Genomic DNA, 14588 nt, shown 5'->3' on the forward strand with positions numbered 1-14588 from the left:
TGTTGAACAGTGTTATAATACAGATATTTTTTATTAATTAATTAATTTGTATGAAATAAAGGCCCCTATTGCGAGTGTCGACTGGCAGTAGAATAGAAATTTGTCGATCGAGTCGATCATCTTTTATTTTGCTATTGTGTAACTTGATCGATAAAAATTTGTACTATTGTGAATGGTTGACGGAATTGTAAACAGCTGTTTGTTTGTTTACATTGGTTTCTTTAAGGTTTCATTTACATCATTTTTAAAATAATTGCTTTTATTATAAAATTAAAAAAATGGACACAGTTGAAATATGGTTTAGTGATGAGGAAGATGATGTGGAAGCTAATAGATTAGTAGAGTTGGCTAAAGCAAGGAGGGAATTGCGAGATTCGTCGGATCCCTTGGAGTTGGAAGATGAAGTGTATGTACATATGTGAATTTTATGAATAGAAGTTGCGTTCCCGATGCTTCAAGGTTTTTAGGTTTTACAGGATTTGCAGGAAAAGCTGTTTTCCTCATTAATAAATTGTATGGAAGTTTAAGAAATACGGTACCGTTTAGTTATTTGTACAATGATGTTGAGTATTTGTGTCCAAACGCGTGACCCGAGTTTTAAAACTTTAACATACAAGTGTAGTGAAAGAATTATGGCCTTATTCATAAAAAATAAAGTAGCTTTATAAAAGGTTTATAAATTGAAAAATTTATGAAAACGTCAATTTATAAAGCTCTTTAAACCTACTTTATTTTTTATGAATAAGGCCATTAAACTTTAATTTAACATAAAGATTTCAAGTTTCCGAGCACTAGTTAATTAATAAATTATGCAGTATTTTGTAAACTTTGATGTTGGTTCTGCGCAAAAACACTGTGGATGGCGTAGCCGGAATTATATGCACAAGAAATATTGTATATCTATCACAAAAGAAGCGGAGCTTCCTCCACTGCTCTTTACGGAAATTCCTTTGCCTATGTCCTCACTCTCCTGCATCAGCTCGATCAACCGCGCAAGTTGCCTTTGTTGCTTACAATTTTTGATCTGTAATTCAGACACATATGTACATACATATGTATATTTAACAATTTTTTACAACTTCCAATTCAATTGACTTACTTTTTATCCATTATAGTACCACTTTCTTATGTAAATTTTATAAACGCAAACTCCAACGACTAAAAAACAGCAATAGAAGGATGAGCGATTAAAAAGTATTCACAGTCGCTAATTGAGCGACTAAGCGACACTCACAATACCATCGATAATCGATAATCGCTTAATAGTCGTTTTTCTACTGCCAGTCGACACTCGCAATAGGGGTGAAATACAAACAAATAAAATGCGTACATAAAAAGAAGCAAATTCTGTATACTTTTTAAAAACAATTTATTGGACTTTATACTTTTTCTTGTTTTTTGAGGGTCCATCCTAGTAAAACTTGTTTTAAAACTTGGAAGTTTTTCTTAAAAAAATCTAAAAGATTAACCTAAAATCAATAATGATAGTCACATAAGTTAATTTGGCACATATGTGATAGCGTTTTTTAATACAAACATAAACATATTTCAATTCTTATATAGGCACAAATAGCGATATAAGTAGGTATCGATACTTTTAGCCCGATACTTTGTAGGTATCGATACTTTCTTTCGATGCTACTTCCAAGTACAGGTATTGATACTTCTATGGTATCGTTTCATCCCTACTGCCAACTATCTCTATTTACCTTCCTCTCTCCCCTTCACGACAAGTTCCCTGCATTCTAGATAGCCGCGTGTGTGTGTGGGTGTGTTCGACTTAATACACAAATCATTGGGCCTCCGCACACTGGACTGCTCAGTCCGCCTAAAACCGGTTTTGTGTGGATAAGAGGGGGAAGAGAGTTCGAGTTTACCTCGCTCATTTCAGTCCGCGAAAATCGCGGATTGACGGTGGACTGACACGCACACATAGACAACATGCTTTCTATTTCGTTTTGTTTGTATGCAGAGTTGCCACAGACACATTTTTTCTCCTACCAAAATTTCCTAACATAACCAACCAAAACCTACCAAACATTTTTTTTGTTTTAATATATTTTTTCATTGTAAAACTTATTAAAAACATAGCTAACATAACATTTAGTAAAACTAAAACACAGCTAGTACAATAAAAACAAATTAGCTGCGTATAACGATTCATTTTACTGTACATACATATATATCGTCATTAGATACGACTAAAAAGACGCGAGTCGAAAATTGACAGCGAAAAAAGATGCGTAAAAAAATTACGGCGAAGAAGAACTCTTAACATAGGCGAGGGCAAAGAAAGACGCGTTAACCTCTTTGACGGGGAAGAAAGACGAAGAAGACTTATTTTCGCGAGTATACGAATTCCCCAAAGAGTTTTTCCGGAATGATGTTGAATCCATGTTTACGCGTCTTTTTTCGCAAATTTTTTTCACGCATCCTTTTTCGCCGTCAAAACACCCGAGCGTCTTTATTGGTGTCAAGTAACTATATTATTATTATTACTTCGGAGATACCCGCGTTGCGACCTAAGAAGATATATTGTGCTAAATCCTAATTGTAATCGCTCCAATATTAGGCTATTTAAAAAGCTCAGCACTTTGGATGATGCCATGTTTCAAATTTTAGATGGAGAAGACAATCCTTCCCCAAGGTGCATCAATCTACTATTCATGCTTCGTCGACAGGCACATAGAATATACTCTGGGGTTTCCTTCACCGGCCCACAAAACCTACATTCAAACACACAAACCTTAATTCAATCGGTACGTTAACTTGCAGTGTGCTGTCAGGTAGCCAGTAAGAGTTTTAAGTTCAAGGTATCTTTCGTATTTCCTCCTGAAAAGTTATGAATCCCTTTGATTCGACTTCTGCCAGTGTGCAGCAATTCCCAGCTAGCTCCTAAGTAAGTCTGCAGTGTATCCTTTAGATGTACCGCAAAAAGGCTCGGAACTATGCAAACGCATTTGGGCTCCACTCTTTGCAAGACAGTCAGCCCTTTCGTTGCCTTCAAACCCTTCATGTCCTTGAACCCTCCACAGCGGTACGCTATTGTGGACTCCCAGGTGGTTCAAGAGTTCAAAAGCCTTGATGCCGTTTTAAAAGACTCTAAGAAGCCTGAATATCTGACATAATATTTATTCTGGCCTCATTTTCTTCCTACGATAAAATTCGCGAACACAGACTTCGATTGCGAAGATCTCCGCCCAGAATATGGTTGGGTACAAGCCCATTGGCAGACTTTCCTGGGATCTTGGTCCAAGTACCCCATGAAGTATATATGGATTTTCATATTGTATATTGGCAATAATAAGGGTATACGTTTGTACTGAGGAATCATGTTTGCGGCCGCCGTTATACGAACGCACCGGTGAAATATTCATGTAAAAAAAATTGCTAAAATGTTTAGAGATACATATTTTCTATTTTTCTCAAATAACTATTACTCGTAGTCACGAAACCTACCAAAATCCAATCAAGCCTACCAACCTACCAAATGGAAAAAAACCTACCAATTTTGGTAGGAAAAGCTCATGTTTGGCAACACTGTAGTGCCACATGCACTAACCCAATCATGCGTAGTTCACGCATACAAAACTGAAACCCACTCATCAGGTTGCATTCACGAAGGACGGAGAAATGGGAAGAATTAAATCCCTTGGTGCGAAAATGGTAGTAGAAAAGTACGCAAAGTAGGCAATTAGTACTGAAATTCCTTTTGTAAATTCTAATGTATTTGCAGGAGATCTGGCGTTTTAAACGAAATATTTATATATTTACGTGCATTACGTAATTTATGTGCTATTTAGCTGAATAAAAACTGCAAAAGGACTCAAAATTAAAATAAAACTACTATGAGATGTATGTAAGCGTCCAATTTAAAAACGATTTATGTTTTCATCAGTTAAATGAGCTTCATATGCATATACAAATAAACATATTGCACAAAGGCTTATACTTCTATTTCACACCAAAGCTACACTTTTTCCAAGTAAATTTGCAAAGAAGCAACACGATGCCACTGCTAAGGGAGAGGTGCGAGAGAGACATCTCGTCCCGTTTCTGTATTTTAGAGAGTGTAAGAAAAAATTCTTAATTTCTTCCCCTAGGATACAATAAACGCATTTTTTACTTAATATTTCTGGTTCCACTAACAGTAGTGAGAACCAGCGTTGCCAGGTTGCCGTTTTTAACGTTATTTGGACGTTTTTTGTATCCTGTTGATGTTTGGACGTTTTTTGTGTAAAAATTACGTTTGCTTGCAAATTTGTTAATAAATCTTGTAAGTAGAACTGATTTTGAATTATTTTCTTAATAAATCTTTACAGGCTTTGTTTTTTGCAGCAGGTGCAGTGTTGCCAGGTTGATGTTTTTAACGTCATTTGCACGTTGTTTGTATCCTGTTGACGTTTTTTGTGTAAAAAAAATTACGTTTTTGAACTTCCCAGTAACTTTTCTTAATGCACAATATATTCAATGAATAGCGTACTATTTGCTTGTACAGTAAGTACTTACGCTCACACTGTCGGCAAATTTGTTACTAAATCTTGTAAGTAGAACTGATTTTGAATTATTTTCTTAATAAATCTTTACAAGCTTTGTTTTTTTCAGCAGGTGCCTCAAAAGATATTCATTCTTTGGGCACATATGACTTAAATATGATGCAAACCAAGCGTACGCGCATTTTTTTTATTATTCTTGGACTGAGGATCCCGCGTTCAAACACCGTGTCAACACCTGAGGTTACAAGGCTTATTACAATGTTTGCAATTGCATATTAAAAGCCAAATCAGGAAGAGCTGATCTATTGCAACATGCTCGCTCGCAAAATCACTATGTTCCTTCGTAGCAGAACGTAATTTAGCATTTTCGACAACCGACCACCTAACCAAAGGTCTACAAGATAAAAAATAATAATATTAAAAATCAAAGCGATTCTTTATCAACTTAAAACTTGCACGTGTGATTGTGTTATTTTTGTTTACCAATCTTTAATTTTTATTTGTACAAAAAACTCATAATTTCTATTTAAATAATCTTGTTTTCCTCTGTTTTTTGTTGATATTTATAATAAAGAATCGCCCCTGATGATGCTAAGGTAGTTAGCGAAACGTTGGGCAAAGAAGTGGAGAAAAAAGTATTTTTCTTGCACATGGAGAAGTAGATCGACCAGCCTACAACAATACCAACTTAAAACTTGCACATTATTACCGTGGAATTTAATGGGCTATCAAAGTGCATACTCAAAAAAATTCTAAAAAAGCTGAATAAAAACTTGCAAATCTAGCTGAAGGTTTGCAGATTTTTTATAATTTTTGCAAAAAGTTTGAAATGTAGATTTATATTGTGTTAGTTATATAATGAGCTAGGCTTTTATGAAAAAATAATAAACAATTAATATACAAAAGAAAAACAGCCAAAATGGATCAAAATGTTGATGACTTAATCAGCTGGACACAAGTGTATGTATAAAAGGATTTTTATATTAACGATCTCAAACTAGTTTACAATAGTGGTATTCACCAAATTGTTGTCAACAGTCGTTGCTTGAGCTCATCTGCTGTTTTGCCAGAGTGCCAGGCCACTTGCTCACTTTTGTGAATACCACTAATGAATTTTAAATGTGCTCTGTCGAAGTGACATTTTAATATACCTTACGTATATAATAAAAGTTTAATAAGAACAATTCTGTGTGCATACATGGAAAAGACGTTTTTGGGTAGGAAATGACGTTTTTTCAGACCAATAGGGACGATTTCTCATACCGAAAACCTGGCAACACTGGTGAGAACCCTCATTAAGTCTTTGTTCTATTTTCAAATAGTGTGACGCTTAAACAGCTGTTATAAGTGGTAATATTAGTTTTCCCAAAAATTATAGATACATGTCAGTTTATCGAACCTTGTATTATTGAATCATGCAGTCTTTATTTCGAATTTTTCTTCACAAACATGAACTCGAACTGACATGCTCATAGCAACCAGCAATGGGCCATCTCACATGTGTCGTCCCATTGCTATAGCGCCAGCCCGATTGTTTAGTCCATATTTATTATAGTATTTTTTTTTATGTACATATTGCCGCCCCAAAACCCCAGTACACACGAAAAAGTAGGCAACCAAAAGGCAAAAAAAAGCATCTGACATAGGTAGCATTAAAAGCATAAAAATAATAATTTAAATTTTTCAGAAAATATTTACTAAAATGACATTCATATTTTTGCTTGCAGATTTTACAAATCTATACGAAATTTTGTATAGCAAGAAATTTAAAACGACCGCATATATTTTTATATTGATTTTTTACAAAGACATACTTTATATCAATTTCGCGATTTTTGAAACTCAAACAACTCAACCAACAAAACATGTTGCGCATACCAGGAATGCCATTTCTACCAGGCACTACTTTCCGGGATGTAAGTGCTAGTAGCTCATTAATATCAATGTTTGTGCAATACTATGAGTACATAGGAGTTTACTTGTATGTTTGTACTCGCTACTATGTTTGTATTTTATCCTGCCAGATGTCTCGTACGAATTTCCCGAAACCCCAGAGCTTGATGAATTTTCAAGGCATCAGCATGCTGAACGATCGCAAGCCGCCAGCCATGGTGGATTCCGGGGGAATGTGCATTGATATTAATTGTCCACCCACGACCACACCTTCACTTTATCCTCCAAAGACTGGCCCTAAACTACCGCCATGGATTGCCTACGACAAAAAAGTACTCGGTTTCGACGCTTTCTTCAAGGAAACTCTACATGAGGTGTACAATGCTCCATATCAAGTACGTAAAGTGAAAATTATGTACTACCTCGAAGATGGTACCATGCAAATCATTGAACCGAAAGTCGATAACTCTGGCATTCCGCAAGGTTGCCTGGTTCACCGTCAACGTATACCGAAACCGCCGCCATGTCAAAATGAATTTATCTCAATATTGGATTTGAATGTTGACACAAGCATACAAATATTTGATCGCACTTATTATATAACAAATTGTGATATTTTCACTCGCCACTTCTTGAATCGTTCGGGTATAGCCGTGCCCGATCCTGTCGATATGCCAGTGTAAGTCTTATGCTTCGAGATTCTTAAAAAGTTGCAAAGCTTATTTCAATTTCAGTGATCCCACGACTGAAATGCGAAAAAGATCGGGGAAGAAGGCGCATAATCAACCACCAAAAAAACATTCACTCGCACAGTTCTTGGCTTTTGATCGACAAGTACTTAAATTCCTTGGTTACTGGGATGATCGTTCGGAGTTTGGTGACGTACGAAAATTAGAAGTATGTTATTATTTAGCTGACGATACGATAGACATCAAGGAAATTTTTCCACGAAACTCAGGCCGGGAAGGTCCATCACTTTTCCTCAAAAGGGGCAAACTACCGAGGGTAAGTTTTAATTGGGAAAAAATTATATAAAAGAACATCCTATTAGAAATCTTTATCTAAACAATACTCTGAAAAGGGTTTGGCATCCCTTAGCATTTGGACAAGGGTTAGTTTTTAGGAACTTTTTAAATACATACCATTTTGTAGACTTTTCTTGTTGTTGTTGTAACGCAGATGATTTCTTAACGCTGCACAGATCAGTGAGTCTATCAAAATATCTGGACGGTGTCGGACCAGGCGATGAGAAGTGTATTAAGTTCAAGCAAAGAACGTAGATACGTTCTTTGGTTCAAGTGGGCATATGAAGCTGTGGTTACATAATAATTTATCTGCAGGTATTTTCCCAAATTAGACGTATGCATGATACAAAAAAGAAGGTAGTTTCACTCAATGATTTTGGTCGCATTGTTAGCCATTTGACTATTGCTGGCATTATGACATTTTCATCGAAATCAAGTTACCAGCTACAATAAATAAATAATTTTTTTACTGCCTTTTTAAGAATTACATATGTGCATATGTGTATGTACACACAAACAAACTAATGAGCATTTAGTGACATCGTCGCACTTCCTGTGAATCCTAAACGACATATTGCTGACAATGATACTGGTGGCAATGTCATGCAGGTGTACTTACTCCCTTACTCAAAGACTTATAACAGACAATATCTTGCAGCGGTCACTTATAAAAAGTTGATTGCAAGATACTGTCGCTTGAATGTCATCAATGATCACTGCCTGACAAAGTCATGCAGATGACATCAACGAGGAAATTACCATTTATATGAAAAAGTCATGAACGACTTCTATATAAATGCCGAAAGTCATTTAAGACGTAACTTTTCCGTACAAGACACTTAAGTGACTAACGCATAACATTCGCTACGGGGCATTTTTTTAACAATAAAAATAAAAAAATTTGTCGCGCGTTTAAAGCCTGCCAAAATTCTATGCATTTGTTTGATTCGGGGTTGAAGTTTTTTAAATTCCCAACGCTCCCTTTTGTTAGAAATATGTAAGTGGTTAGAAGATTGTGACGTCAAGGGACTATAATTTAGTGGTTGAACGTATTTTGCCCTAACGGATATATGTAACTACTAGATTGCCCTGTTGTTGTTGTTGTTGTAGCGGCTACAACAACCCCCCCAAATCGGTTGATATCTCAGTCGTTGTTGTCAAGTTCCACTAACGGCAGCCCTAGGAAGCGTGCAGCCTCTATCGGGTCGGTCCCGCTTCGCTGAGTGTATGAGATTTTTACTTGCTAAATTGAGTAAAATTTATTTCAAGAAAACTCAATTCAAAAACAGGAGGTTAAAAATTTTTTTAACCATCTTCGAAATATTTTCAAAATTAAACTTTCTTAAACTTCTCACTTGTCATACTTTTTCAATTAACTTATCCCCTGAACTCAATTTAAGATTTTAGACAGATGAAAACCCCTTACATGTAGTTTTGAAATGAAGCCCTTTCAAACCCATTTCGACTGATACTCATTTTGATATAAGTCATTTAGATTATTGAATAGTTTGAATTTAACCTTTTAAATAGTTGGCAACCTTTTACAACCCCTTTCGTCTGACACTCATATTGTGATACATATTCAAAACCATATCGATTCATACCAATCTATACTAATATATATTTTTAAAGCGGTTTTTTAGCGTTCGCAAAGTCCGACAACGGCCGAACCAATTTTTTTTTGGGCCCCGTTATTTTTTTTAGAAAAAATCAAAAGATTATTTGACAACTGTCAATTCTCATAGTTTTAATTGGACATATAATTCGTCATCAGCATGTCAAAAAAATTAATCAGTGGCATTTTTGAAAATAATACAACCTATTTTTAGCAAAATTCACAGTCCATTCGACAGTTAACTCTCAAGGTTTTAATTTGACATAAAATTCGTGATCAGCATGTCAAAAAACGTAATCAGTGGTATTTTCAAAATAATTTTCTTAATTCTACAGAATTTGCCAGATGATTTGACAGCTGTCAACTGTCAAACTACAAATTTTATGGCATTTCGGATGTAGCATTAAAACAATACTAGAACCTGCAGTAATTATTAGCGTAAAACATGCCTTCTCCGACCACTGTACGCCGGTCTTTTGTGATTTTTTTCAATTGCCATTTATAAAAACTGGCGTTGATTTTTTTAAATATATATTTTTTTTGCGAACAATCAAAATATATATGTAATTTTTTTTTATTTAAAGAATCATTTAACATATTTAGTGCTGTTATCTCACGTATGTTTTAAAATTTATCTGCCCGTTAAACAAAAATTTACATGTACCTACATACATATCTTCTATACATATACGGGCCAATTAATAATACTCCCGGGGAGTTTGTTTCTCCCGAGAGAGAAATCCCCTAGTAATTAACTCCCAGGAGTAGCATTTTCTCCGAAAACTTGGGAGGATTAAATTCGAACTTCGAAAAAGCTTTTTGACACTTTTTTGAGAGCTCAACTCCGCCCTTTAGTATAAAAAATCCTCAAGAAATTTTTATTCATGATAGGAGGAAAGGGAAAAGAGAGAAAACTCCCGGGGAGTTTCTGTTCAGAATCGGCCTGATAATAAAACTATAACAAGCTGATGTCTGTACATTATACTTAAGATATTAAAGGAAGATTATTAGACCAACAAGTCAAATCAACAATTTTTAGAATTTTTGTCTGTCTGCATGTTTGTACGCGCATCATTCGAAAAACAATGCATGGAATTGAATGCAGTTTTCATCGATGTATTTCTAGAGGTCATACTTATGCAGCGTTTTTGCTGCATTTAAAACGCAACATTTAGCGCTTTCGAACATATGTTTTCGAAGAGCGTTCATGCTATCGCATTTAGCAAATGTACATTTACGCGAGTTCGAAATCGTATGCTTTTGACAAACAGCCGTGTTCCAGTCGCTTATTCAGATCCGTATCTATTACGATCAATTCTCACGAAAAAGATAATGTGCAAAAAACCTTACTGAAAAGGAAAAAAAATTTAAACCAAAAATTCAATACAAAATCTTGAATTGTTTTAACAATAACCGAAAATTTGTTTGTGTATATATTCATTTGTCGGTGTTGTCAATTAAATTTTCCTCACTTAATTAGGAAACAAAATGAACAGAGTTGATCACAAATTGATCCAGATTTCTATCAGCATCACATCGGCCCCTATTATGAGTTGCATTCGATCTTCGACTGTGGTCGAAAGTGCTGATCGAACGAATTTTCATTTGGTATTATGGCGCTCATTTGATGAAGAATAGCGCTATTGTGAATTTCGCTCGTTTAGGTTGTTCACAATAGTATATTTTTCACCGCTGAGAAGCTTTGTTTACAGATCGAGCAAACTAAATAATGTGCTTATACATATGTACATATGTAAATTTGTGCAAATTAAAATGAAATAAAAAAGAAAGCGAGTTTATAAAAGCATGGTAAAAATAAATTTTAATTAGCACAACGGAGGTCTGGTTGAACGATTCGTCAGAGGATGAGGGCTTAGAAAACTGTCCAGGAGCAGAAAACGTGAGAGTTTAAGTGCAGTCTTTCGAATATATTTTGACATACAATATATTTAAGAAATTTTGTGATCCATGATTTTGTTTTCAGAGATCGTGCCAACAGCGTATTTCATATGTAAAATCAGACTTTCGAGCTTGTGTTTACTATTCACGACGTTAGAACTGCTTGAAATTAATACATATTGGGTATAATTAGTGTCTAGCCGCCAAAAAGTAAGAAAACAAATGCAAAATCATACATCTTTAAAATTTTCTAGCACTTCGCTACACCAACGAAAGCAAAATTCTGTTCGACAGAAAATTCGATACTCAACGAAAATTTCGACACGCTTGCATAGCTCATAATACGAATTTCACTTTCGATCTTCGATAGCCAGCGAAGATCGAATGCAACTCATAATAGGGGCCATCGATGTTGAATTTGAGTAACTTTTGTTTATCCAAATAATGTAAAATAATAAATGAAATCTCGACAAGATCACGTAAGAACAAGAGAGTGAAAAAAGTCGATTTTTTTTAGCGGGTTCTACGCCATCTTGTTTCACTGGAAAACGAGCGAAAAGTAAACAAAGCAAAGAAAACAACGAAAACCAAAATTAGCCAAAATTATTGTCAGCCACTTTAAACGCACAATTTAGGTAAAATGATGCAACAAAATGCTTTAAAATGTGTTATGTTGAATTAACTCTTCTTTACTTGAATAAAAGTGTAAAATAGTGGTGCTTGTGATGTAAACAAACGCTCAGCTGACGAACCCGCTTTCGCAAACTTTTCTCTCAAAACCAGTTACAAATACAACGTCGCGAAAAAGCAATGTTGCCACTTTTTCTCATTAAACCATGTTCGAATCGTGGAAATTTTGAAAGATCACAGGGTTGCTTTTAGCATTTAGATTCTTAATGCAAAAATGGAGTTGCATTTAGATGACGAATTTAAATGCGCTAAATGTGCTTTTAAGCGTAAGCAAAAACAGCCCATTATTACAGCCGAAAATATTCCTGTTGAAGGTTGCCACCGGTTTGGAAAATTTAATTTAATTTAATTGATAAGATAAATTTAATATTGCAATGTGGGTATCAAGACTAAGAGGCTTACAAAAGTTTACTACCGGAAATATGTTTGATTAGGGTTGCCACACGTTTGAAAAATTTTATTCAATTAAATTGATAAATGAAATATTCCTTTCAAACTTTTTTTGATGCAGGAATGCATCTAGATCAGTGATTCCCAAAGTGGTCCAGGTGGACCCCCAGGGGTCCACGGGAGACTCGACGGGGGTCTACGTTGGCGTGAAAAAAAATATGGGGGTCCACGAGTTGTAACTGGGGGTCCACGAAAATGTATCGATAGTAAAGAATCAAAATGGTTGCTTCATATCCGCTTTATTTAACTTTAATTTTTTTGAGTGGTGTGTAGTGCTCTTGACGCACTGCTGCACTTACCGTCACTTTATGTCTTCATACGTAGGGAAGCCTTAAAGGCCACCCTCAGACTAGAAAGAAACGGATATTCTTATAACCAGGGAACGGATTTTTAGGACCTAAAAACCTATAAAAAAGGCAGAATAAAGTAACGAAATAGGCTGGCAAAATAAAATAGCGAAAAAGGCAGGAAAAGGCACTAGGTACTGTAAAAAAGGCAAAAAAAGGCAAAATAAAATAGCGAAAAAGGCAGGAAAAGGCAAAAAAAAAGGTATTGCAAAAAAAGCAAAATAAGGCACTAAAAAAAAGACAGAAAATACGAAGAACAATCAAAAAATGTATTTTTTTTAGAAATGTTTATATTACAAGTAAAAAGAGAAAAACTTTGAAATAGTTTCATTATATGAAAAATTTGTACTTTGAATCTTTGAATCGATCATAAAACTTTAATCTGTATAGTTGTACTAACATTGAACCACAAGATGGATTTTGAAGTTTTCTTGGCAGCATTTTCATTCGATTTTCGCGAAGAAGAGCCTTGAATGTACTAAATGTGCGCTCGAAGTAAGTTGATACAAGTGGAGCCCAATGTAAATATGGAACGTTTGAAACGTTCATATTATCAGGAATAAGGACGTTTTCCTCGCCCTTTACAATTTTATCCACACCCCTTATTGTCTCCAAGCCTACGTTAGCTGAGAAAACGGCTTTGAATTTTTTCAACACCAATTTGGCAAGAGGTCCCTGCGCTTCTATAAGCCGCATGGGCATGTGTATATTTTTTAATCTTAAAACAAAAAAAATTGTAAATGCTTTAATCACTTTTTTAAAGGTAGAAAGGGCAAAATCAAATATGTATATATGGAATCAGGGAAAGCTAAGTCGTGGACATTCTTAATCGAATATACTCTATCTCTTTAGCAGAAAAAAGGCAATTTCCATAAAATCCGTTCCCTGCTTATAACACTGAGTGGGGCGCGGCGAAAAATGCTGGCGGCAGAGATTTGAGCACTTTTGTATTTTCAATGCTATAGGATAGTACGCACCCATTACCTTTGTTGAAGAGGTTCTATAATGTTAAGTTCCCTGGAGCTGAATGCCGGTTTAATTCCAGCACTGTGCCCGGAGTCACACATTGTCGAGTCGTCGCTGATGGCTCCACAACTGACTCTGTGTCGGGATGTGGGGTCTTTTTCGAAGCTAATGGGGGTAAGCTTCACTTGTATCTTGGGGAATGCAATACGTGGTGTAAAATAGGTAGAAGGGAAAGAGTTTACATATCTGAAGTGGCAGCCAGGCTGCACTTAAGGCATTGGCCAGCCCTCTATCTAAGTACTTCCTACCTAAATAGTTGGGCAATGCAAGTCTCAACTTATGTTATTATTTTATGTTGGTAAACATAACGAACTTGCTTTACTCAGGGTACCAGGTCACTCGGGAGTTGGTAATGAGACATTTAACCATTTGGCCAGAACTGGCTCAAACCAGGCATTCTCATCACTTTAAAACTCGGAGTGATAAAAATAAAAATGATGTCATCAACACAAATGAACTATTTTACCAATACGCCACATGCAAATTCATGAGTGAGACAAACATGTGAGGAGGGAGGTTTTGCTAAAGAGAATGTAAATAACGCTAGCGCTCGGAGTTCCCTTAAAAAATATGACTCCTCAGAGCTAGAGAGCACTTTGATCGCTTTACGAGTTCTGTATTTTAAAACTTGCAAGTCTGTAATAAAGAGAACACGATAAAATATTTTTTTTTATTTTTGCCACTTCGAATTTAGATTCGGAACTCACCCGCGATGCAAATTTACATCGTTAGATCTAGTCTTTAAATTTTTGATGAGCTTTGGGAATATGTTAGACATGTAGCAGCTGGGGGTCCACCGAAACCAGTAAGGTTTCGAAAGGGGTCTACGGGGGAAAAAAGTTTGAGAACCTCTAAGCTAGATACTCTAAGAACATTTCCGCATCAAAAAGAAAATTTTGAAAAAAATTTCGCTTACATCTTTTTGGAGGTTAGCGCTCGATATGTATATTACTAAGATAAACCCAAAATTATGTATGTATCGGTTATTAGTCTCAAAAAATACTTTATATTAAAAAGCACATAAGCAAAATTGTTTTTGGTGCTCATAAGCAGCATTGAACTTATCTCGACAGTGTATGCACAAAAGCAACATACAAATTTGTAGGCACCAAACTGTTAAAATTCAGTACTATCACAGAATCCATCG

General features: G+C 35.5%; 1 protein-coding gene across 1 annotated transcript in view; it reads left to right on the forward strand.

The window, feature by feature from the left end:
- Positions 1-6361: 6361 nt before the first annotated feature.
- The window catches only part of LOC118745307 (EF-hand domain-containing family member C2), a 9754-nt gene continuing 1527 nt past the window's right edge, over positions 6362-14588 (forward strand). The window contains exons 1-3 of the mRNA XM_036478831.1: positions 6362-6412; positions 6521-7068; positions 7124-7418. Coding sequence (XP_036334724.1) covers positions 6362-6412; positions 6521-7068; positions 7124-7418 — 894 coding nt within the window. The remainder of the gene's footprint in view (positions 6413-6520; positions 7069-7123; positions 7419-14588) is intronic.

Source organism: Rhagoletis pomonella, unplaced genomic scaffold (assembly GCF_013731165.1).
Source record: "Rhagoletis pomonella isolate Grant_MI unplaced genomic scaffold, Rhpom_1.0 Rhpom_scaffold_00008, whole genome shotgun sequence".
Taxonomy (NCBI): domain Eukaryota; kingdom Metazoa; phylum Arthropoda; class Insecta; order Diptera; family Tephritidae; genus Rhagoletis; species Rhagoletis pomonella.